The sequence below is a fragment of the Rutilus rutilus genome (assembly GCF_951802725.1).
Source record: "Rutilus rutilus genome assembly, chromosome: 15".
Taxonomy (NCBI): Eukaryota; Metazoa; Chordata; class Actinopteri; order Cypriniformes; family Leuciscidae; genus Rutilus; species Rutilus rutilus.
In genome coordinates this window covers 31,734,688-31,759,986 of record NC_140220.1, presented here as the reverse complement: position 1 = coordinate 31,759,986, position 25,299 = coordinate 31,734,688, and the positions used below count along the sequence as shown (strand labels likewise).

General features: G+C 40.2%; 3 protein-coding genes across 3 annotated transcripts; all 3 read right to left on the bottom strand.

The window, feature by feature from the left end:
• Positions 1–282: 282 nt before the first annotated feature.
• On the bottom strand, positions 283–10,649 carry gpr176 (G protein-coupled receptor 176). The gene is made up of 3 exons (XM_084431818.1): positions 9,729–10,649; positions 4,989–5,241; positions 283–2,825 (listed from the first exon to the last, which is right to left on the bottom strand). The coding sequence occupies exons 1-3, from the start codon at positions 9,961–9,963 to the stop codon at positions 1,673–1,675; spliced, it is 1,641 nt and encodes a 546-aa protein (XP_084287944.1). The 5' UTR covers positions 9,964–10,649; the 3' UTR covers positions 283–1,672.
• A 2,059-nt stretch (positions 10,650–12,708) lies between these two features.
• On the bottom strand, positions 12,709–15,267 carry LOC311304497 (acyl-coenzyme A thioesterase 1-like). Its single transcript, XM_084431531.1, has 3 exons — positions 14,740–15,267; positions 14,205–14,407; positions 12,709–14,062 (listed from the first exon to the last, which is right to left on the bottom strand). Exons 1-3 carry the CDS (start codon positions 15,248–15,250, stop codon positions 13,457–13,459), a joined length of 1,320 nt encoding a protein of 439 aa, XP_084287657.1. The 5' UTR covers positions 15,251–15,267; the 3' UTR covers positions 12,709–13,456.
• Positions 15,268–22,314: 7,047 nt separating this feature from the next.
• On the bottom strand, positions 22,315–24,795 carry LOC311305090 (acyl-coenzyme A thioesterase 1-like). The gene is made up of 3 exons (XM_084432574.1): positions 24,261–24,795; positions 23,721–23,923; positions 22,315–23,614 (listed from the first exon to the last, which is right to left on the bottom strand). The coding sequence occupies exons 1-3, from the start codon at positions 24,769–24,771 to the stop codon at positions 23,009–23,011; spliced, it is 1,320 nt and encodes a 439-aa protein (XP_084288700.1). The 5' UTR covers positions 24,772–24,795; the 3' UTR covers positions 22,315–23,008.
• Positions 24,796–25,299: the final 504 nt, after the last annotated feature.

Here is a 25,299-nt window from a genome sequence, read left to right as displayed (position 1 = left end):
TTAAAAGTGCCAAGTAAATGGATGACAATCACTGTATTTCAAAACAACACTTTCACTTGACCTTTTTATACATTCAAGCATTCTGGCGGAGCACAAAGTATTATGTTATTTCCACATACCCGTTGTGGTGTAGCTATATTAGAAATCCAAGCTTGCGGATACTGGATTTGGATAACACATTAAATCTTCAAAATACATTAAGACATTTTAATTAATGACACTAAAACTGGCATGTGTGGGGGGAACACGCTGCCCTTTTTAATATTTTTTTTTTTTCATCTCAGTCACGTCACAAGTCACAAGTGCCTAATCTTTAGCTTTGCCTTTGCCATAAAAGGCGATTAACTCAGAGAAACAATGTTTCTTTTTTTATGAAATGCGTTTAATGAGACATGCTTTAAAAACAAATACGGGTCAATGAATGAGAAACTTGGTCGCTCAGTAAAACAGATTTAATGAACCACTGCCAAGAAATAGTCTTTAGAGATTTTCTGAACATTTCAGTGTCAAAACAATGTTCCTTTATGCATTGTTTTGCATAGTATTTCAATTATAGGTTTTTACCGACCCAATGTTTATTTTGATTATAGCTGGACATATTGGAAGAGAAAGGATTTCTTCCAAATAACTGATTATGTAAGAAATACAAATACACATGTAATTAGCCTGAGAATGGCCTGGCTTTTGAAGAAAAGGTATAATTAAATGAAAGCCTGTGAGTCACAATGCTTATGCAGTGTGATTAAACTATATTGTTCCAAACAACACTTTACTGTCAACAGACCTCTAAGCAGAGGATGTCTTCTCATTGTGTTTCACACCATTATATACTCTCCTGTTCTCTAACAGAAAAGACATATTCCTCTGCAGACGAACTGATTAAATAATTCATTGTTGCGTATTAAAATGTATTCTGTTTCCCATCTACATTTGCAAATCTTGATAATAGCTGACCACAGACAAGGGCTGTGATTTGTTCTTAAAGGTACTATGTAGAATCTGAACACTTCAGTGCATGGGATTAAAAGTTTCTTCGCCATTTTATGTCAATAATAAATCATCTTTCTCTAATAAATGCCAACAGCATTATTGGGTGTTTGTACATTAAACCCACATTGGTTTTCCATTACCAGCATGTGGTCATGGCAGCATTTTAATAGCATTGTAATGGTAGTGCACATAAAAGTTCATTTATATGCTTTAATTGTGAGTAAACTCGTTTCTGGCTATTTGAAAATAGATTATGTTGCTAAATAAAATGTGGGCAGTGGGGTGATGCTTCAACAAGTTGAGCAGGACACATTAGTCACATTCAACACAGCATGGACATATCTACATAAAAATGATTGGGATTAATTTTATTCACCATTCCAACAAAACAAATATCAAACAATCCATGCCTACCATATGGTGTTTCTTGCATTTCCTGTGAAAGATCAATTTCCGGTTCTGTCAGTTCGTGGAGATGAACGAATGTCTATTAAATCGCCCAAACGGACAGCAAGAGAGCATGACAACTCTACCTACTTCCTACTGTAAACGTAAACTCTCCATGAGTTCTCTCCTTCATTGTTCGGCACTCACATAGAAAATGATCCCAAAATAACTTTCGATATAAAAGCAGATAGTCTTTTTTCTTGGTTTTTAATGATTTAGTCCATGGCACTGTGTTTTAGGGGTCCACATTAGGGAAGGTACTAACTTTATTGTTTCTACTGATGCGTCTCTCAGGTCGAACTCTAGGTTGCTTGGTCTGGATCAGCTCCTCTGGTGTGTTACCCAACGGAGGAAGGAGTCTTTTCTTACTGTTCCTGGTTTCAGGCAGCCATTGAGGAGGCAGCTCAAACGGCCCGAAACCAAACTGCGTTGCATCCTCGGGGTCCGTGGGAGTCGCGGGGGCAACCTGCGAAGAGGAGTAGGCACATGACTGAATAGGGGAATGTTTTGGTAACACTAAGCCCTCTTCTTTAACCCCGTCCCCTGACTGTAGCTGACGCAGCTCTCCTGCCAGCATTCCATTTCCACCCTGTCCCTCATCTTTGGGTTGGAAGTTGGCGGAAGCCACAGATGAAATTTCATTCTCATCTTCTTCTTCCTCATTCGGTTTGAAGATCTGCTGTTGGCCGATATTGAACATCTCTAGGAGTTGACTACCAGAGCGAACCACAGTCTCGCCCCCTAGTGGCCCTACCTCAGCCAGACCTCCAATGCTGACCATGTTCCTCCGGCTATAGCGTCGGTGCAACCTTGCTAGCATATCGAGAAGGCAACGTCGCACAGAGCGGTTTACTGTGAGGAGAAACAGTGGGTTGGTGAGGAGAGACACCTTTGGCAGCCACACAGCAGTCAGTTGTAACCAAGCCGAGGCTTTTGCAGCCCCCAGCACTGCACGGTATATCACCAGAGCGGCGTAGGGAGTGCTGCAGAGTGCAAAGACTAGGACGATGGACAACAGAGTGGCATGAAGTTCAGACTCACGCTGAGACACATACGGAATGGAAATGCTGTTCTGAGGGGTGCGCAGCGCTGCGATGATCACTTTCTTCTTCTGGCTGCTGCTTAATGCACGGCGGATTAGTGCCATGGCTAGAAACACCACTGCTAGTGGTAAAATAAGCGTGGTGATGCTGTATGTGACCATGTAAACCAGATGTCCAAACGACTGGCCGTCAGAACAAGATGAGGTGGCGTAGACATCCGTCACATTGCTTATGGCGAAAACAGGGACACTGGCCACCACGGCATGCACCCAGATGTAGATGACCAGGTCTCTGGATTTGGCATCTGATATCTTTCTCTCCAGTGGATACAACACTGAGTAGTACCTGGAAGCGAAAGAGAGGATTACAATTTGCAGACAAAACAGGTCCAGTGTCTATCTTTCATTTAGTCAACGCAGCGCAATCTGTGTGGAGAACCCCTGTTCGCACAGTTGGTGTTTTTTTATTTTTATGGAACTGGTTCTAAATTAGAATAGCTCGTTGGTTCCCAGCCCTAGTTGTCTCATATAAATATCCATCCATCCATCCATCCATCCATCCATCCATCTTCTACCGCTTATCCGGGACCGGGTCGCGGGGGCAGCAGTCTAAGCAGGGATGCCCAGACTTCCCTCTCCCTAGACACTTCCTCCAGCTCCTCCGGGGGGACACCGAGGCGTTCCCAGGCCAGCCGGGAGACATAGTCTCTCCAGCGTGTCCTAGGTCTTCCCCGGGGTCTCCTCCCGGTGGGACATGCCCGGAACACCTTCCGGAAAAGATGCCCGAGCCACCTCAACTGACCCCTCTCGATGTGGAGGAGCAGCGGCTCTACTCTGAGCTCCTCCCGAGTGACCGAGCTTCTCACCCTATCTCTAAGGGATCGCCCAGCCACCCTGCGGAGAAAGCTCATTTCGGCCGCTTGTATCCGGGATCTTGTCCTTTCTTTCATGACCCACAGCTCATGACCATAGGTGAGAGTAGGAACGTAGATTGACCGGTAAATCGAGAGCTTCGCCTTGCGGCTCAGCTCCTTCTTCACCACGACAGACCGGTACAGGGACCGCATTACTGCAGAAACTGCACCGATCCGCCTGTCAATCTCCCGTTCCATCCTTCCCTCACTCGTGAACAAGACCCCAAGATACTTGAACTCCTCCACTTGAGGCAGGAGCTCTCCACCAACCTGAAGCGGGCAAACCACCCTTTTCCGACTGAGAACCATGGCCTCGGATTTGGAGGTGCTGACTCTCATCCCAGCCGCTTCACACTCGGCTGCAAACCGTCCCAGTGCATATAAATACATATAAATATCCATCGTGTTAAAATGATTGAATATTGTTGAGCATGTAAACCACATCTGATTAAATTAATTACACATATTAACCAATCTGTAGCAATATTAGGCCTCACAAGCATTATAATACAATGGTAATGTTACAGCTGAGGTGGTTGAGATTAAGCACACGACGAAGGAGATTCAATAGGAGACTTTAATAAGGAAATAAGACAAGGAAACATAACCACACATCAACTTAAAGTAAATGATACAAGACAAGGAACAGGGAGAAACAGAGGCGCTTAAATACACAGAGAACAGATCAGGGAAACAAGACACAGCTGGGGCAAATTAACTCAATGACAGTAACCATGGAAACTAACAAGATACAGCTGAACAATGAACAGAGGAAGAGCATGCAGGTGAGGGCCAGGGAGGATGATGGGAAATGTAGTGACCGTAACAGGTAAACTATACGTTTGATTTGCTAAAAATAATCGGTTCATTCTGTAAAAGAATGATTCGTTCGGAAATCGGTTGGTTTGAGTTAACTGAAGAGTTTTTATTTGATTTGATCACTATAAAGAACTGACTCATAAGAGTCAACCGTTTGGGAAGCGGACTAGAGTAGTTGTGCTAAATTAATTTTTTGGTTCTGGTTTTGAATTAGAATCGCTTGTCGGCTCCCAGCCGTAGTTGACCCAATTACATAACCTTGGTACTGTTTAAATGACTTAATTGTTTATTATAATATCACAGTTAAAATGCCTTATGTGTGTGCAAAACCATAGATGTATTTTATTGATTCATAACTGGAATCTCAGAAAATTAAAAAAGAAATCAAAACAAATCTGTCAAATATGGATATCAGTATGTTTTATTATGCGATTTGTGTCGGCATGGTGTGTCTATGAATTTTTTTCTGAAGTGAAAAAATGCTTGTATCAAGAAAGGCTTCTGTGCTAAGCAAAATAAATTATTCAATGAATTGATAAAGGGTCTGGCAGAGAGTATGTTGCTATGGAAGCACTAGTCTGTGAAACAGCTGGTGCCCATGGGTTGAGTACAACTGTAAGGGTTTCCAGATTTTTTCACAAGATCTTTTACCCTATTATTATCTTAACCAATGGTTTTAATGATTGTTTGGTTGAGGCTGAATTATAGTGACCTCAAAGCTGAGACAATTACACTTCAGTTAAAAGCAAAAGATGAATAAATGTGTATCCACTCACCTGTCCAGGGCAATGACAGCGAAGCTTAGCACAGTGGCGGAGCAGAAAAGTCTGTGTAGGAACTTGATGGTTTTGCAAAGCAAGAGTGTGTGAACCCAGAGGCAGCAGAGGGGGCTGGCATTCAGGGCTATGTCAAAGGGCACACACACCAACCCAGCACAAATGCCAGAAAACGCCAGGTTCTTGATGAAGAGATTTGTGACAGACTTGAAGACGTTGGTGTAACAAGTGCACCATAGCACTGCAATATTGCCTGAGGAGAAAGAGATGAAAAGGAGAAAAGGTTGAAGATTCACAAGCCTAGGTCAGTATCTAAGGACACACAGTTGAATGTGCAGCCTTCGTCTCATTGTCTACAGCAGTTCCCATGGCAATGAGGTACCTGAAGGTTGCAAGCTTATTTAAAGGGGAAAAACAGTGAAAAGCCTGATTCTGCCAATAAACAGTATGTTATTCTTATGCTGTGATGAAGGACAAACAAGCCTCACAGCACAGAAGATTTGCTGAAGAAGTTAAATCGTAGCACGTATCTTAACAAGTGATTGCAATATTGAGATGTTCACTTGAGATGAGACACCGGTTGGGTATTTCATCTTTTTAAAGGAATATTCCAGGTTCAGTGGACGTTAAAGGGATACTCCACTTTTTTGGAAATAGGCTCATTTTACAACTCCCCCAGAGTTAAACAGTTGAGTTTTACCGTTTTCGAATCCATTCAGCCGATCTCCGGGTCTGGCAGTACCACTTTTAGCATAGCTTAGCATAGATCATTGAATCGGACAGGACCATTAGCATCTCTCTCAAAAAAATGACCAAAGAGTTTAGATATTTTTCCTATTTAAAACTTGACTCTTCTGTAGTTACATCGTGTACTAAGACCGACGGAAAAGTTGCGATTTTCTAGGCTGATATGGCTAGGAGCTATACTCTCATTCCTGCGTAATAATCAAGAAACTTGCAATCTGTAAATTTTACAATAATTGTTGCAACAGTATAGCCACAACAAACAAAAAAGACGTAAACAATGTGTCAATACGATTTTTGTGTGAAAGAGTCCCTTTTTTGTGTAAAATTACATAGTTTTATTTGCATTGAAACAGAACACCAAAAACCTGTAATTAAACAGCTTTACAGCTAAAAAAATACACAAGTTTTAACAGAAGCTTTTATATAATTATAAGTTACGCTTTTAAATCCACCCAAAAATGGGTCTATTCACTTCCACAGTGCCTTTTGTGAAGAAATTGAGGTCAGGTTGAAAGTCAAATGCTCCAACTTGTAGGCTATAAACTCAGAATACTCATTTAAGCACATGACAACACAGCTGTCAGAGATAAGCATTTCCATACTTTCTTCATACCATAGATAGATATGCAATTAAACCAATTAGTGTGAGCATGTAAAATGTTGGGCCAGTGTTGGGGAAAGTGGGAAAAGCAATGCTTTACAATATTGCACTACTCCCTAAAAAAAGTAACTAATTGCATTACGTATTTTTGGCAAATGTAAAGGCAATTTTTCCCTCCAAAAGTGAAATGAATAAGCCTCAGGCTGAAAGAAATGCAAATTCACGCCTGTCCAGAAAAAATAAAAATAAAAACCATGCAGGAGAAACTTACTTCAGCAAAAAAAACTAACAAATGTGAAGTCATTTTTGCTTAATAGTATGGTTGAATTGGATCATCGAAGGTCAGCAACAAAGACATTGGTTAATAAAGTGAGATTAACTACATAAAGTATATTTGTGTCATTTAATATATTTAATTATTGCAGGTTTGTGTAATATTCAGAGATTGCATTTCACGGTTTTATTCATTTTGAGTAAAACTGAATCTGTTTCTTTCTTTTTCTGTTGCAAGTGAGATGAGTAAATGTCTGCTCACATTTATTCTAAAACAGCAATAACCACCATCATGCTCACACAACACCTCTGGACTTACTCATGCTTTCTCTCAAGGAGAGCTGTCAGTCAATAAATGGAAAAACAAAGTAACCTGAGTTACTTATTTGAAAAAAAGGACACAGAAATTTTGCTGTAAATTTAAAAGTAATGCATTACTTTACTAGTTGAAAAAAGTATCTGATTACGCAACTCAAGTTACTTTTATGTGTTAACCCCAACACTGCTTGCGGCTAAATGAAAATGAAACATGTCATTTCAAGTGGAAAACCAAGGGGTTTTTTTCTTTTAAGAAATGATGCACGGACATCAGGAATTCACACGCCTTGAATTGAAATGGAGCCTGAGGTGACTCTCTTCTTGGATATTGATGCGAACGGAGCACTTAGGTGACAGGTGCTCTAGCCAGCTCCATTATTACGCTTGACACACTTTCGGAAGGTGCATCTTTTTCGCAAAGATTGTGACTTTCATCTTTTCCCATTACCATGCAGGTGTAACGGGCACAGCACAGAGGAATCCATCAGCAGCTGCCACTGTGTTATTACCCTGATGACATTTAGAGTGCACACTGACAGTGCCGGACAATTGCCCATTTGTTCCCAGAGGGCTCCAGAAAGTTTGTGGTTAACAGTGGTATTTAGACTTCACAGGAGCTTCTTTAGTGGTTTCTCAACTCTTTCTAATACGTTTGAGAATTCTGAAGAGTGAAAATAGATATTGGCTGCTCCTTCCTGACATCTTCAAACAACTAACTTAATCACTAAAAATCTTAATCACTGAAAAAATCATTCAAAAGTAATACAATTGTCAGAACATATTGTTTCAAATATTGCCATGCGTTTAAAATGATAGTTCACCCAAAAAGGAACATTATGTTATCATTTACTTTATTTATGCATTTTACTCATGAATGTAATATTGAACTTGAATGTATAAACAGCAAAAAGATAAAGATGTTATTGGAATATCATGCTATCAAACAACTGTATTATTTTTTATTTGGAGGGTATAGCCTATACGTGAGCCAAGCTGTTTGCTAAATGAATGCCAAGGATATAGGTGCAATAATGACTAACCCATTGCCACAATGACTTTCTATAACTAGTAATCACAATGAATGTTAGAAACACAAAATTCCCAGCTTTTCTGAAACTTGAGCCCTAATCCAGTGCAGAGACTGATCTTCAGATTACAAACATTTAAACGAAGCATTCTGCAGGCTAATTGGTCATGTGATGTCTTATGAAATTGCCTTCTTTCAGAAAAAATAAACAAGCAGAACAAAGGGACATTATATAATCAATGCTAAAATCTCATTTATTCTGAGGAGAGCTCTGAAAGATTTTTCTTTCTGCAAATCTTGCACCATTTCCATTGGCACAGGATGGTGTGAACACACTGCTTTTAAGAAGATAAGATTATCAATCGTGTCCCACAGCATGTAATCTGTGTAACCTTGGCATCATTGTCAGAGTGAATGGCTGTCATGTAGTAAAAATCCTCCTTAGAAATCTACCATGTGACATCAAACTGATTGTGAAAACATTACACATCTCTGTTTGTATTGATTGAAGCATGAATAAGCAAAACTATTTTTGGGGGGGGATTTGTCCTGATTAGTCACATGATCAATGGCTTCTAGATAATCATGTTGCTGCAATGTGTAAGATTTTACAGTCATCTTCTTAACACATTTTCTTGGACACATCTCAAGCATGGCGAATCATTTGATTAGCATACATATTCTAAGTTTAAAAAGTTGTAAACAAGCTGTTTGCACATGGCATCCGCGCCAGCATATAAATTGTCATCAAAACCATTCGAATCTCGGCAAAAGTTCTCCAGTTGAGTAGTGATGTACTATAAAAATCTATAGAATAATGGAGGCATCTCTAACTAGTTTAATTGTTTGAGTTAACTGAAGCAGCAATTTGCGACGAACAATGTTTTATTTAGGAAAGATACCAATATTACTGCATATTATAGAAATACGTGCAGATTAGAGAATTGAAATGATCGAGTTGAGTTTATTAATTTAACAAACTTGTTCTCAAAAGAAGTGAATGTAAAACTGCACATTCATTGCAGAGAAGTCAACATGTTACAAAAGAGAAACCTGTAATCACACAAAATAGTATTTTGAACAACACCTGTAATACTATAAAGAGAAAAAAACTCTAAATTCTTAATAACAAATATTTAATTCATCCCATAAGTACCCCAGCTTTGACCAAGCATAAATTATTCGAACAAAGGCTTGTGGGATGGATATTTCTCACAGTATGAATTGTGCACTGTAATATTTTGAATATTTATTCAAGGAACAGATTTCAAAATGTGACATTGTTAATTAATGTTTAAATGGACAACTTTATTTTTTTTATTACTTTCAACATCTGGGTTCACGGTGTGATTGTGAAGGGAAAAACTTGCTGCAGCATGACTAATTACAACACCTGTGTGTGTCCGTGAATGCTCAATAACGAACAGCTTTGTTTACAATTACAAAAAATCATACAGATCAGAACATATATTGTAACATCTGCTCATATGCGATTTATCACGAAAAATATGTCAGCCTGTGATAATGTTTGTTAAATTTTCACATTCCAAATATAATTTGTGCACCAACTGTAACCCTGAGAGTGGATATTCATTCACATGTACAGTGCAAAAGGCCATTAATATGCTCATATTGAATTGTGCAGTTTATCACATCAATTAAGTTAGATGTGATTGTTTGTTTTATTAAAATATATTTAGAGATCAGTGCAATCCCCACACATGTGCTGACGAACAGCAAAACATGTTCGTTCTCGTGTTTATAGGCTACTTACCCAAAAGGGAGCCGATGAGGATGAAAACTTGAATGGTGGTGGTGAAATCTTTGTAGGCTCTTTCCTGCACGTACAGGATCTCCTCCAGCCGGGTCACCTCTTTATCCTGAGCATCACCCCACAGACCCACCGGAGACGACGCGTTTAGGAAACCCAGGTTCGAGGCGTTTAAACTTGCGTTTCCGTTTTCTGACAGAGGAAACCAGCTCTCCGCGTTTTCCGCCTCCATCATCATTCATATCCGAGGCGCCACTATAATTCTTCGGCTCTCCGCGCGCACGTTATTGGTGAATAGAGCTTGAGCGTTATGATGTCGTGCCCATCATGATTAACACGCGAGTTTTCTACAGTTTCTCCAAATTATCGAAAACGTGAAATATTCTGAAAAAACGCTGAACGGAGATCTTTCCCGAGCATAATATATCCCGGATAGGATTGCATATTTGGTTAAATTTGCATTACGTAGCCTAGTTGTCTTATTGCTAAACTACGTGAGAATCGCGATTTTGAAAGGCATATTTCACATATAAAAAGGCATGATTTCGTTTTCACAGCACAGATCACAATAAGATCACAGTGATGTAGTGACGGCGGCATTCACGCGCTTGTCTCACGCCACATCACTCAGCTTAATTCGTTTCACTAGCCAATAGACGAACATTGCGGGTTAAATGCAATATTTCGCGAGCACTGGGTTGCTAAAATATGTAAACGTATGCAAATAAGGATGTCTAAACAGTGCATGATAAGCCTTAGACAATACGATAGAGAAGTAACATACCCGTATGAGATCGTTATGAATGATCAGCCAAATCCAAGTGTCAAAAAAAGAAAAGATTTTGGTAAACGCATATCACGTTAAATTCGTGACTGTGTGTGATCTGACTACTGGGTTTTTAGCGAACAGGCTTAATTGAGAGTGACAATAGGGCTTTATTTCTTCAAATAAAAGGTGGGCGCTTACAATAGGCTACAACGTTACCGTATCCGTCCGTTACGGCGTCTTGTAGAGGCGCGTGAGGATTTGAGCTTGTATTTGGCGAGATACTGATGCAGACATAACCTGCACGCGAACAAAGTAATGTCTGTTAAGATATTAACAGAATCCTCGGAACAGATACGGTATTTGAAGAGTTTTCCTTATTGTGAATAATAAATAATTAATCCAGTGAGCAAAACGCCAATAGGCTAGGCTACTAATCCACAAATTATTCTTTGCAGTGTTTAGCCTACTGAGTGTGCAAACCTTGAAAACAGCAGCCTATAGGCTACTCACACTGCATTGAATTTGTCTACGTGTTGCTTTGGTTTGTTTGTTTCTATAATAGGAAGGTCAGCGTTCCTTATGGTCAGGGGACATTTTAGACAACCCATGAGGAATCTCTAAAGCCTGCATGAAATAAGACTGTGGCTAGTTGTCACACAAGGATGTTGTCGCAAGAGTTAGGCTACATACCCAAGTAACTATACGTTTTCAAGTAAAGTCATGTCTTTTTTTTTCTAGCAGTGGTTTTGGATGTAGGTTTCGAACACTTAATCTTAAATATGCCTATTTGTGAATTCTACATGATGCACACCCAGCTCATTGTGATTTAGCAGGCAATAAACTATTTTAAATAATTCAAAATAAAATAAAAGTTTTCTATATAGGATAGTAAAAAATATTATTGTAGGCTGGTTCAGTAAGCCCTTTCTTCACCCTATAGCTTAATTTTTAAGAGACATTTTTTCCTCTTAAATCTATGTAAATCTGCATCAAATCTGATTTAAGACTTTGTATTTTAATTCCTTTAAGAGATTGTGATTTATGGATACTGCAATCTGCTATATTATTCTCAGCACTAGATAGCAGCATCTGCTGCTTAGACTCATGCTAATATATCCCAATGTTGTCCAATGACTATTTTAAGAAGTAAATCATTATATAAAAAAAGTTCATAAATAGAGCAAAAGACCTCCGTAGCTCACAAAATGCAGGCCAGAAAACACAGCTAGCAACCGACCCTCATCTATTCATTACCATAATAAAGATGTTCTTTGTTGTAGAGCTTATACTGCCATCCACATCAGTAATTATTGGTGTAGGAATAGGCTGGAAAACATTCTTCAAATGTTTCTAGAAACCAAATAATGTTTCTGAAAAACAACAATGTTAAAGTAACACAATCAATTCATGAGAAGGCCACGCACTGCATGTTATAGTAACAGCTCCTCTATAAATATAAAATGAACCCTTTCCAGCGAATCAACATGTAAGAACTCTTCAGAGCTTCCACTTAAGTAGTGCGGGTTAAATAACAAGGCCTGCTAGAGTGTTTCCCTGTCATAGTGCTCTCTAAAAGATTTGCAATAAGTACCACTGGAGATTTGCGCAGAGATCTCATCCATTTACATGTTTTAAAAAAAAGAAAAACGTTGATAAATCTGAAAGTAACCAATCCTCACCATTCATACAGTGAGATTGGATTTGATGTATTGACGTACATAGAATCATCTGTTATACTGCAATAAACTTGAAAGGGATAGTTCACCAAAAAAAAAAAAAAAAAAATCTGACATAATTAACTCACCATCATGTTGTTCTAACCCTGCCTGACTTCTCTGGAACACACACAAACACAAAAGACAGTGTAAACCCCTTAGACTTCAATTGTGAGGATGAAAAACGGTTGAAACTTTCTTCAAAATCATCTTGAGTTAATCTTGAAAAGACTTTTCTCATCTTGAAAGTATTGAACTATCCCTTTAAATATAGTATTGCTAAATAATGTTTAGTATTGTAGTGGCACAGAAAGATTATTTTGAATTATTGGCTTCCTAATAATCATTTGTGGATGCAGCTCGTTCCATCGGCCAACACTTTAGGATCCAAATCAAAATAATGTAAATCAGACACAGATATGAGGTCACCTCCTAGAATCAGAAATTAATAATCACAAAGATTAATTAATAATAGAACACATAAAAAACAGACATCATCTCAAGATATTTAATTGTACTTCATTGGAAGCTCTAGTATGTATAAGGTGCATACAGTAACTCACTTGTAACCAATGCCCATGGTTGCAGATCTCATCAGAGTCTGTACCCTGATGGAATGTTTATCTAGACACAAATATTCACTAGGAAAGAAAATACTGAAGAGGAAAACAACCTGCTTTTTATCCTCCACTAAGGCTGAAGATGTAATCAAGGTCTTTTGGAAATGAAGGCACCAGGGGCTATACAATAAAATGGACCTAGTAAGGAGATACTAACAGAGAATGCAAAAACAAGAATGCAGATCAACAGCACCAGTAAAGTGAGTATTAGTTACAATATTATTTTAAATGACTTGAAATAAGTGTTGCTATAATTAAAAAATGTGTCATGGCAGTGAAAGTTCATTACCATTTAGAAGATTGTTTTTTTTTACCGTTTAGAAGATTGTAGAAGATTTTTGTTCAGTATGGATGGTTTAAATAGTGACAGTAACAAATGTAACATTGTTACAAAAATATTTTTAGACGCATAACTGTTTTCATTCAACATTGATAATATTAGAAAATGTTTCTCGGGCATCATACTTTGTATGAATGATATAAACATCAATAGATTTGGAAGCAAATCAACCATTATTATCACTAGAACGATAATTTTTTTAATACTTGATATCTAGATTAGAAATGCAAGTCAACATTATAATTGGATGTCATGACTACTATTATGTACTGTAAATGCCCTTTTTCTTACAGCATAGATCTTTTGTTGTGATCAGCAGCTGCAAGGTGTTTTTTGAAAAAATTCACAATCCTCGGCCATGCGTCCAACTGTGCTTCTGAATGAGCCTTGGGTTCCCCGCCAAAGAAAACCGCATGGTTGGCTACAGCATGAAAATTAGCGAGACAAAAGGGCATATAAGGCACCTCAATAAAGTGACCCGCTTTTTCATACCTCACCAGCTCGTAGTTATTTTTCCCATGTGCTTTGAGTCTGTCGCATGCAAGTTTTGCATGATAGGCACTTTGCCAATTCCTGTCAGCTTCTGACATTATAAACATGAAGTTACCAGAGGCACGCTCAATGGGAATAACGCTAGGAAGGCCTTCTTTGGACATCGGGTCGTTCAAGCAATCCCCAATATCCACAAGGCCTGACGGTGTCATTTTTGATTTCTTTATGTCGAACGTGAGGGGTGGAATGTAGATGTCTTTGTAGCAGATCGGGACCAAAGTATTGGCATTGCACCCATTGATACAGACAGTGGCCGATATACCAGGCAGGAATGTAGCCATTGACAAAGCGAGATCTCCACTCTTTGATATGGACACTAGGCCAATTTTTTGATCTTTGACCTTTGAATAAAAAAAATAATAAAAAAAGAGGTGTTAGAATTGAATTTGTGATTCTTATAAACCTGCCTTTGTAATTAGCTTCATTTTATTTAGAGATTATAAGAACAATAAGGAATGCGCATGAATGGTTATACATACTAACCTCTGGCTGTTGTCGCAAGAAATCTATACCTTCTTCAAAATACTCAAGGTGAAATTTGTCAGCTCTTTTGGGTAAATCTTGGTAAGCTTGGAAAGCTAAGGCTAAAACAGCAAATCCTCTTTTTGCCAGCAGAGCTGCCCTCAACTCAAACGGACTTCCTCTAAACACATTGGTATCCAAAATACCAGGAAATGGTCCTTTACCTGAAATGTTTTTAAATCAGCATTAAAAACTTCATTTGACAGGCTTGATTCAAATAATAATGGCCAGCGTGAATTAGTGATTGACAATAGAAGACCTTTTCAATTGTGTTACACTGCACTTCTCCGTTTCCACCACAAGGCGCTGCTACAAAACAGAATATGGCCAAAAACTTTCGCATCTCAGTCGACTGAGTACGAGTTCATCTTAAGCATTATAATTTAAATATTTTTTCCAAATCATACTGCGGCCTCCTGGTTGAGAACCACTGCTATATGGAGTGCCTTACAAACTAGTCTTTAAGACAGTGGATAATACAGCTAAAATAACTGACCGGGTGGCATAAAAAGAGTTCCTCTGATCCTGCCTTCAGTTACAGGAATTCTCCGGACACCATCGGCCATGCAGTGTCTCTCGTTTGTTACTTTGGCGATGACTTTATCGTCACTGACACATTCAAGGTCAACGAGTTGAGGGCGCGTCAAGTCTGTTATAGCAAACTTGCAGCTTACGACGTCTGCTTTTAGTGCCCAGAATAAGCCCATTGGTTCAACTCCGGTAAAGCTGCCACCAAGAGAAGGGTCGCGGTTCAGGTCAACTTGACCACTGCTGTCTGCTTGGTAGGTGGCAGAAGCCTTGAAAACAAGTCCCTTTTCATCGGTGATTTTAGAGCGCAGATCCACGCGTTGTTGTGGTTTTAAGCCACTCACGGTCACGTGCACTGGGTCTTCAAAAGAGCACTTAGAACTGGGCAAAACCCTAATGCTGACCCCCGAACTGTAGTGCATTTTTGCCAGAGTATTTTTAGCGAAAGGGGGAAAAGCGGACTTCAGCACTGAAAACATGTGGACTGTGTGTTTCTTCTGGTGTTTGACGGAGGTGGTCAAACCAACTTAAATGTTGCATTCCCGCCACCTAATGGAGAGGAGTGTGGAGCGCATAATGTTTGGGAAGTTGATAAACAATAAGACGAATGAAAACGGGATGGGACTGGGAGGGGCGTTAATACGGTCTCTTAAATTCTCTTGATCAATCTTGATTGTTTGGGGCCATATCCTAACAGAACCTGAAGTGACAAATTATTTATTGCCAAAGATCTTAAAGCTTGATTAGTTGAAATATGCATCACACTCTATAATACGTGTTCCACTGATTCTGCTTGACCACATTTGTCACAGTTTCCAGTTTCATGCTTCCCCATTCTATGCAGACACTGATTTAACAAACAATGTCCAATACGCATTCTTGAGTTTAAAACATCATCTTTCCTGTTGCCAAATTTTCTTCTTTCTACTTTTTCTTGAATGTGATGAAAGTGTCTACCCTTTGTTCAACCATCCCACTCCTTCTGCCATTTCTTTCTTATTGCATTTGATATTAACCCTTTTACTTCTGATTTACTCTTTGACACTTTAATGTCAATTTGTAAATGTTTTAAAGCCTGTTTAGCCAGATGGTCTGCATTTCCTTTCACACCCTATGTGATGGTACCCACAAGAGGTTTACTATAAGTCCAGATTGTCTTATTCTAATTAGACTCTACATCACTTCAAATATTATATCTTGTCTTCCTGTTTATATTCTAACAAGCTATTTCATTCTGTGTGATTATTACTGCAGTAATGTGTTGTTGCTGCCCTCTTCTTCTTCTTCTTCTTCTTCTTTTCCTTGAGTCCTTGTTTATTGGCGGTTAGCAAACCAGCTTTTAGGTGCATTACCGCCACCAATTGAACTGGAGTGTGGAACAGCAATAGAGGGGTGCAGGTATGACATCGTTCCCTTATCGAGTCGGTCCCTCGACATTACGTATGGGGAAATCCATTTTCCTCGAAATGCTGAAGCCTGATTTGAATAACTCTTTTGCTTGCATATAGCCAATGGCGCCCGCGCCCTCACCTGATTGGCTGACAGCCTCCAATATAGGTGACAACGCCGTGGATTTACGCGTACAGAGTGGACAAAGTGGATTATCCCCTCTCGCGTTCCGGTGGATTTTTTGCTTTTATCGAAGGAAATGTCTCTTTGCCGCACGTGTGGTGGTCCTATCGAATTCCCAGACGCACACGAGCACTGTGTGCTGTGTCTGGGTCGAGCCCACACGGAGGCGGCACTTGAAGGATCAGGTTGTCGAGTGAGGAACTTCGTTCAAGGCTGGCCGTTACCCGTAACGGCGGCCCTCCGACCGATTGGGTAATCAACACTGTAAAACCCGGCTATACACTTCAGTTCGCTCGCAGACCACCCTGCTTCGGCGGCGTGATTATGTCAGAAGTATCAGAACAGAGCGCCCCACTGCTACGGGCAGAAATCTCCTCTCTCCTGGCCAAACAAGCAGTAGAGATAGTGCCCGGGGAAGAGAGAAATCGCGGGTTTTACAGCCGCTATTTTCTAGTCCCGAAAAAGGATGGAGGTATGCGCCCCATCTTAGACCTGAGATTACTGAACAAAGCGCTCGCGAAACGCGCGTTCAAGATGATTACGGTGAAGCAAATCCTCGCGTATATTCAGCCCGAGGATTACTTCATCGTAGTAGATCTAAAGGATGCCTACTTTCACATTCAGATAGCCCCGCATCACAGGCGTTTTCTGCGCACGATGATTGCGCGCTTATCAGAGCCGAGGATCCAGTCCATTCACAACACACTAGCACTCTTCGTTCAAGGCAGAGCTGTCCCCTTGAAAACGTTTCAGAGGTTACTGGGTCTGATGGCAGCTGCAGCCTCCATCTGCAGACTGGGCTTGCTACACATGAGACCGCTGCAGCACTGGTTGCAAAGCCGAGTGCAGCCGCAGGCGTGGAGAGCGGGGACAGAACGCCTTATCATAACGCGTTCATGCCTCGAGACTCTGGCACCTTGGTCCGGCACGACCATGTACGAACAGGGTTCTGCTATGGGCACGAGTGGTGGTCACTACGGATGCATCACTATCAGGCTGGGGAGCTCTCTGCGATGGCAGACCAGCATTCGGTACGTGGGCGGGGGACCAGAAGCGCTGGCATATAAACTGCTTGGAGATGGAAGCGGTTCGTTTAGCTCTGCAGAGCTTCCTCCCGTTCGTGAGGGACCGTCATGTTCTCATCAGAACGGACAACATGGCGGTGGTGGCATACATCAGTCGCCAGGGAGGGTTGCGCTCTCGGTCCCTGCAGGGCTTAGCGAGGCAGCTGCTCTTGTGGACGGATCAGATACTTCTTTCGATCCAAGCAGTACATGTACCGGGCAGTTTGAATTGCAGCGCAGACATGCTGTCCAGGGACGGCATTGTACACGGAGAGTGGAGACTACACCCGCAAACTATAAATATGATCTGGAATCTCTTTGGCAAAGCAGTGATCGACCTCTTTGCTTCAGAGGAGAACACCCACTGCCCGCTGTACTTCTCGCTGACAACAGCTCCCCTGGGAGGGGACGCGCTGTCGAACCGCTGGCCCAAAGGGCGGAAGTATGCTTTTCCCCCGGTCAAATTAATGCTGCTAGTGCTGCAAAAGATCAGGGAAGAGAGATGTGCGTTGATTCTGGTAGCGCCCAAGTGGCCCAACCAGCCGTGGTTCCCGGAATTAGTGAACATGTCGCAGCTCCCCCCATAGCGAGTCCCGCCGAGAAGGGACCTTTTATCCCAGGCGAGGGGCACCATATGGCACCCCAGCCCAGAGCTGTGGGACCTACATGTGTGGCAGATCAATGCGGAATATTACAGCGAGTGCTGCAGACGATAGCAGAAGCTAGAGCCCCTTCGACGAGGCACTTATATGCTCTGAAATGGAAGGTGTTTGCTAACTGGTGTATTGACAAGCGGGAAGACCCCAAGGGTTGTGATATTTCCATTATTCTGACCTTCCTGCAGGAACGTCTAAACGCTGGCCCAGTTTTGTAGAACTAGACAATTCAGTGTCACAGAAGCGCGCCTTGTGCCCTGTGCGCGCGCTACGTGCTTATGTGAACAGGACTAGCCAGTTTCGAGCTTCAGAGCAGCTTTTCGTCTGCTATGCGGGCGCCAAGAAAGGCAGCGCGCTGTCGAAGCAGAGACTATCACACTGGATTGTGGAAGCTGTGCAGCTAGCTTATGATTCCCGAGGAACAGATTGTCCGAATAGGGGTGCGCGCCCACTCCACTAGGAGTTTGGCGTCATCATGGGCTTGGGCAAAAGGCATGTCTATTCAAGACGCTTGTCTCGCAGCGGGCTGGTCATCTCACAACACGTTTGCGAGATTTTATAACCTGGACATTCCCTCGTTTGCACAACATGTTCTGTCAGTGCAGGAGGGGAGAACTGAGCAGCCATTGTAGCTAAGTCGCCTGAGGACACGGTTGGCGTGTGTGTCTACCATGATTTCAACCAGGTCGTATAGACAGCGACAAGTTACTGAAGTAATAGATACGGTTGATATTATTCACATTAACTGTTATGTGGCCATTTTATTACGCCCGCGTTCATAAGCCGGCAATGTTCTCAAAGCACAAACATGTTTTCTACATTTTTCCCCCATATCACACCAGTTCAGTGCTGGATTCGGGGAGACACTGATGACGTTGACGCCGAGTTGGCTCTGTGCCAGAATACATTGGGTGTTTCAACCAGGTCCAGTACCCTGCCTAGAGCTAGCGCGCTATCAGTCTGAGTGCTTAGTGCTTGTGCGCTACAGGGGCTCGATCGAGCTGGGCCAACCTCCACACGGCGGGGGTTTTATATGTTCCCCATACGTAATGCCGAGGGACCGACTCGGTAAGGGAACGATCAGCTCTCGTCAGTCGAAAGATTCTGAGGTTTTTGGCGCCCATTGTCACCTATATTGGAGGCTGTCAGCCAATCAGGTGAGGGCGCGAGCTCCATTGGCTATTTGCAAGCAAAAGAGTTATTCAAATCAGGCTTCAGCATTTCGAGGAAAATGGATTTCCCCATACGTAATGTCTCCTTCCTTCCTCTCAGGGAACTACGGTTACGTGAGTAACCAGAGACGATTTGTAGTCCAACTGGCAGTTAACATCACACTGGTTCCCTCGAGAAAAACCAAACCAATAGAATTTTACCATAGGCTTTTGGATTATCTAAAAAAAAAAAGCCCTGTGATCAACAAAAGTTTATGATACTTACACGTTTTGTCTATCAAGATAATTATCACAGATGAACACATCTTTTATACATTTTGAAGCCTAAATGCAGTCGCCAGTAGTAAAAAGCTAAAGTTAGGTTATAAACGAACTACACCACGGTCCCACGAAATCAACGTCACCATCACTAAGGGTCAGACAACTCTTTCAGTTTTTATCAACAAACATTTTCCCAGAACGTTTGAGTTAGATTAGTTTGTAAGTGCACAATTATAACCGTAACGATGCTGTAAAAGCGGACTGAGCTGACTGTTCGGCGTGATGACGTTTAATCTCCTCGACTCCCATTTAGTCATTTGTTTCTTTTCTTCGAGCATTTAATAAATGGTTAAAATATTATGTTTATCGTTTAGACAAAAAAAGAAAATAATAATGTTGCCACTTGTTAGCAACCACCTTTTTCAACACATGTAACAGCTTAAAAAAAATCATGAGCGTGGTAATATTGATGTAGCCTATTTTATGTCATAGAATAAAACGGGAAAGTGTATTGAGCTTGTGTTCACCACAGAGCTTATTTCAGCCATTTAACCAAAACCCCATTCAAAAAACCCATTGACTTTGGGACGATGGAACTGGTGCTAAAATGCTAACTCGCTAACCTGCACCACTCTATGCCATACCTGTCAACATTTGGATACCAAAATACGGGAGGAGGGGGAGGGGGGGGGGGGGGGGTTCTTTATTTATTTATTTTTATTTTATTTATATCATGTTTCTTTATTTATTTTTATCAATTGCAACAATTAACTGCATTAATTAATCACGATTAATTGCCATTAAAAAAAACTTACTTTTTAACATTTTATAATGTAATAATTTCACAATTAATCTCCAAATTAAGGTAGAAAAACATAAAACAGTATATTTTAAATATTTGTCTAACAGGTAGGAAAAATATACAGAAATTGAAGTTATCAAACAGTTTGCACTGCATACAATTTAAATTGTACATATATTAATCCTTATTAAAGTAAAAAAAGATCTTTAGTTAAGAGCAGTGAGTGCTTTTCTCTGTTACCTTTGTTCTTTGATTAACTTTACTGACAGAAAGCTTTATTGGCTACTGTCTCTTTAAAAACAGCCGCTGACGGATCTCACTCGCGTCTCATTCTCTCACAACTCTTTGCTTTCATTTACGACTTTTTTTAAACTAATTTAAGACTGCTCAGACTGCTCTTATGAGGATACTCGACAAAACGGACATTTTGACATAATTGCGTGTGTTAATGCCATCTCTCTCATGTTCGTCCATCCTCGGATGCTGCTGTTCTTCTTCGCGCGATTTTTTCCCCCTAACTACTTCAGTGGAAATCCCGCCCTGCAGCCGATTCTAAAGATTTTATTGGTCATGTGAATCACAGTACTGATTGCCTACACCAAACACTGATCCCTAAACCTACCCGTCATTGTAACCTTAACCAATGAAATTAGCTGCAGGGCGGGATTTTGGCTTAACTGGTTTGCGCCCATTGGGATTTAAAAAAAATTATTTATAGAAAGATTAAAAATACGGGAGAAATACGGGAAAATATTTAAACGGGATGATAGCGGGATAGCAATGTAAAATACGGGAGAATCCCGGGAAAAACGGGAGGGTTGACAGGTATGCTCTATGCGGAAAGGACTACTCTCACCTTAGTTAGTTAGTTAATTATATTCTCAAATATAATATCGTTGCTTTTATATATTGCAACACCTCATCTTTCATACCTTGTTTTCTTGACATGTCTTGGATTCCTTTATCCTGCAATTTTATGAGCAACACTAATCTTTAATTTTCATACAATGTACAATATAATAACATGTTCAACTCTCTCTTCTACTCTTCTTTGTTGCAGCCCTCTAGTAATAAATCGAGAAATCTGTTGCTTGACACATTACATATCCAAATATTCAAATTCTCTTTTATGAAAGAAATCGAGCGATTACCTCAATTACATCAATTAAATTGTATTAGAACAAAAAAGCAAAACTTAACAAGTCTGTTTGCCATCTTTTTTCAGCAACATGTAATTCTCAAAACCTGTCACTTTCCCCCCAGTACATTCATTTTTATTCCCATTTTTAACACTGCAAATAAAATAAAGAGAAAATGATCATAGAAAAGACCAAAAGGGACCGTTTAAAAACACAAAAGGCAAGGTACCTACATAAGTTAACTTCACAAATATATATATATATTTTTTAATCAAAATCTATAATACTCTTAATGTACTTTTTGGTTTTTACTCATTAAGACATGAAGACGTGTTTTCTTTTAATACATTTACGTTATAGGATTAATAATAAAAATATATAAATGAACTAAAATCATCTTTATCATCAAAGGGATAGTTCACCTAAAAAGAAAAAATTCTGTCATAATTAACTCACCATCATGTTGTTCTAACCCTGCCTGACTTCTCTGGAACACACACAAACACAAAAGACAGTGTAAACCCCTTAGACTTTAATTGTGAGGATGAAAAACGGTTCAAACTTTCTTCAAAATCATCTTGAGGGTGAAGAGTAAATTAAAGTATTTTCATTTAAGATTGAACTATCCCTTTAAATATAGTATTGCTAAATAATGTTTAGTATTGTAGTGGCACAGAAAGATTATTTTGAATTATTGGCTTCCTAATAATCATTTGTGGATGCAGCTCGTTCCATCGACCAACACTTTAGGATCCAAATCAAAATGTAAATCAGACACAGATATGAGGTCACCTCCTAGAATCAGAAATTAATCAAAAGTTATAAAATAATTACTAACATTAATTAATAATAGAACACATAAAAAACAGACATCATCTCAAGATATTTAATTGTACTTCATTGGAAGCTCTAGTATGTAAGGTGCATACAGTAACTCACTTGTAACCAATGCCCATGGTTGCAGATCTCATCAGTGTCTGTACCCTAATGGAATGTTTATCTAGACACAAACATTCACTAGGAAAGTAAATAGTGAAGAGGAAAACAACCTGCTTTTTATCCTCCACTAAGGCTGAAGATGTAATCAAGGTTTTTTTTTTAAATGAAGGCACCAGGGGCTATACAATAAAAATGGACCTAGTAAGGAGATACGAACAGAGAATGCAAAAACAAGAATGCAGATCAACAGTACCAGTAAAGTGAGTATTAGTTACAATATGATTTTAAATGACTTATATATTGAATATATGACTATAATTTAAAAATGTGTCATGGCAGTGAAAGTTCATTACAGTTCAGAATATTTTTGTTCAGTATGGATGGTTTAAATACTGACAGTAACAAATTTTACATTGATACAAAATTATTTTAGCAGCATTACTGTTTCCATTCAACATTGATAATATTATAAAATGTTTCTCGGGCATCACACTTTGTATGAATGAGATAAACGAAAATAGATTTAGAAGCAAATCAAGAACTTTTAATACTTGATATCTAGATTAGAAATGCAAGTCAACATTATAACTGGATGTCATGACTACTATTGTGTACTGTAAATGCCCTTTTTCTTACAGCATAGATCTTTTGTTGTGATCAGCAGCTGCTAGGTGTTTTTTGAAAAAATTCACAATCCTCGGCCATGCGTCCAACTGTGCTTCTGAATGAGCCTTGGGTTCCCCGCCAAAGAAAACCGCATGGTTGGCTGCAGCATGAAAATTAGCGAGACAAAAGGGCATATAAGGCACCTCAATAAAGTGACCCGCTTTTTCATACCTCACCAGCTCGTAGTTATTTTTCCCATGTGCTTTGAGTCTGTCGCATGCAAGTTTTGCATAATAGGCACTTTGCCAATTCCTGTCAGCTTCTGACATTATAAACATGAAGTTACCAGAGGCACGCTCAATGGGAATAACGCTAGGAAGGCCTTCTTTGGACATCGGGTCGTTCATGCAATCCCCAATATCCACAAGGCCTGACGGTGTCATTTTTGATCTCTTTACGTCGAACAAGAGGGGTGGAATGTAGATGTCTTTATAGCAGATTGGGACCAAAGTATTGGCATTGCACCCATTGATACAGACAGTGGCCGATATACCAGGCAGGAATGTAGCCATTGACAAAGCGAGATCTCCACTCTTTGATATGGACACTAGGCCAATTTTTTGATCTTTGACCTTTGAATAAAAAAAATAAAGAGGTGTTAGAATTGAATTTGTGATTCTTATATTTAGAGATTATAAGAACAATAAGGAATGCGCATGAATGGTTATACATACTAACCTCTGGCTGTTGTCGCAAGAAATCTATACCTTCTTCAAAATACTCAAGGTGAAATTTGTCAGCTCTTTTGGGTAAATCTTGGTAAGCTTGGAAAGCTAAGCCTAAAACAGCAAATCCTCTTTTTGCCAGCAGAGCTGCCCTCAACTCAAACGGACCTCCTCTAAACACATTGGTATCCAAAATACCAGGAAATGGTCCTTTACCTGAAATGTTTTTAAATCAGCATTAAAAACTCTTCCTTTGACAGGCTTGATTAAAATAATAATGGCCAGCATGAATTAGTGATTGACAATAGAAGACCTTTTCAATTGTGTTACACTGCACTTCTCCGTTTCCACCACAAGGCGCTGCTACAAAACAGAATATGGCCAAAAACTTTCGCATCTCAGTCGACTGAGTACGAGTTCATCTTAAGCATTATAATTTAAATATTTTTTCCAAGTCATACTGCGGCCTCCTGGTTGAGAACCACCACTGCTATATGGAGTGCCTTACAAACTAGTCTTTAAGACATTGGATACTACAGCTAAAATAACTGACCAGGTGGCATAAAAAGAGTTCCTCTGATCCTGCCTTCAGTTACAGGAATTCTCCGGACACCATCGGCCATGCAGTGTCTCTCGTTTGTTACTTTGGCGATGACTTTATCGTCACTGACACATTCAAGGTCAACGAGTTGAGGGCGCGTCAAGTCTGTTATAGCAAACTTGCAGCTTACGACGTCTGCTTTTAGTGCCCAGAATAAGCCCATTGGTTCAACTCCGGTAAAGCTGCCACCAAGAGAAGGGTCGCGGTTCAGGTCAACTTGACCACTGCTGTCTGCTTGGTAGGTGGCAGAAGCCTTGAAAACAAGTCCCTTTTCATCGGTGATTTTAGAGCGCAGATCCACGCGTTGTTGTGGTTTTAAGCCACTCACGGTCACGTGCACTGGGTCTTCAAAAGAGCACTTAGAACTGGGCAAAAGCCTAATGCTGACCCCCGAACTGTAGTGCATTTTTGCTAGAGTATTTCTAGCGAAAGGGGAAAAAGCGGACTTCAGCACTGAAAACATGTCGTCTGTGTTATTCTTCTGGTGTTTGACGGAGGTGGTCAAACCAACTTAAATGTGGCATTCCCGCCACCTAACGGAGAGGAGTGTGGAGCGCATAATGGTTGGGAAGTTGGTAAACAATAAGACGAATGAAAACGGGATGGGACTGGGAGGGGCGTTAATACGGCCTCTTAAATTCTCTTGATCAATCTTGATTGTTTTGGGCCATTTCCTTACAGAACCTGAAGTGACAAATTATTTATTGCCAAAGATCTTAAAGCTTGATTAGTTGAAATATGCATCACACTCTATAAGTACGTGTTCTACTGATTCTGCTTGACCACATTTGTCAGTTTCCAGTTTCATGCTTCCCCATTCTATGCAGACACTGATTTAACGAACAATGTCCAATACGCCTTAAAACGTCATCTTTCCTGTTGCCAAATTTTCTTCTTTCTAGACCTACTTTTTCTTGAATGTGATGAAAGTGTCTACCCTTTGTTCAACTATCCCACTCCTTCTGCCATTTCTTTCTTATTGCATTTGCTA

Excerpts from the sequence above, each read along its gene's own strand:
- gpr176 (XM_084431818.1), bottom strand. The coding sequence starts at position 9,963 with ATGATGATGGAGGCGGAAAACGCGGAGAGCTGGTTTCCTCTGTCAGAA. Across the intron at positions 5,242-9,728 it reads CCTCATCGGCTCCCTTTTGG|GCAATATTGCAGTGCTATGG; the intron begins GTAAGTAGCCTA and ends CTTTCTCCTCAG. Across the intron at positions 2,826-4,988 it reads GCTGTCATTGCCCTGGACAG|GTACTACTCAGTGTTGTATC; the intron begins GTGAGTGGATAC and ends TTTCGCTTCCAG.
- LOC311304497 (XM_084431531.1), bottom strand. The coding sequence starts at position 15,250 with ATGTTTTCAGTGCTGAAGTCCGCTTTTCCCCCTTTCGCTAAAAATACT. Across the intron at positions 14,408-14,739 it reads AACTCTTTTTATGCCACCCG|GTAAAGGACCATTTCCTGGT; the intron begins GTCAGTTATTTT and ends AAAACATTTCAG. Across the intron at positions 14,063-14,204 it reads TCTTGCGACAACAGCCAGAG|GTCAAAGATCAAAAAATTGG; the intron begins GTTAGTATGTAT and ends TTTTATTCAAAG.
- LOC311305090 (XM_084432574.1), bottom strand. The coding sequence starts at position 24,771 with ATGTTTTCAGTGCTGAAGTCCGCTTTTTCCCCTTTCGCTAGAAATACT. Across the intron at positions 23,924-24,260 it reads AACTCTTTTTATGCCACCTG|GTAAAGGACCATTTCCTGGT; the intron begins GTCAGTTATTTT and ends AAAACATTTCAG. Across the intron at positions 23,615-23,720 it reads TCTTGCGACAACAGCCAGAG|GTCAAAGATCAAAAAATTGG; the intron begins GTTAGTATGTAT and ends TTTTATTCAAAG.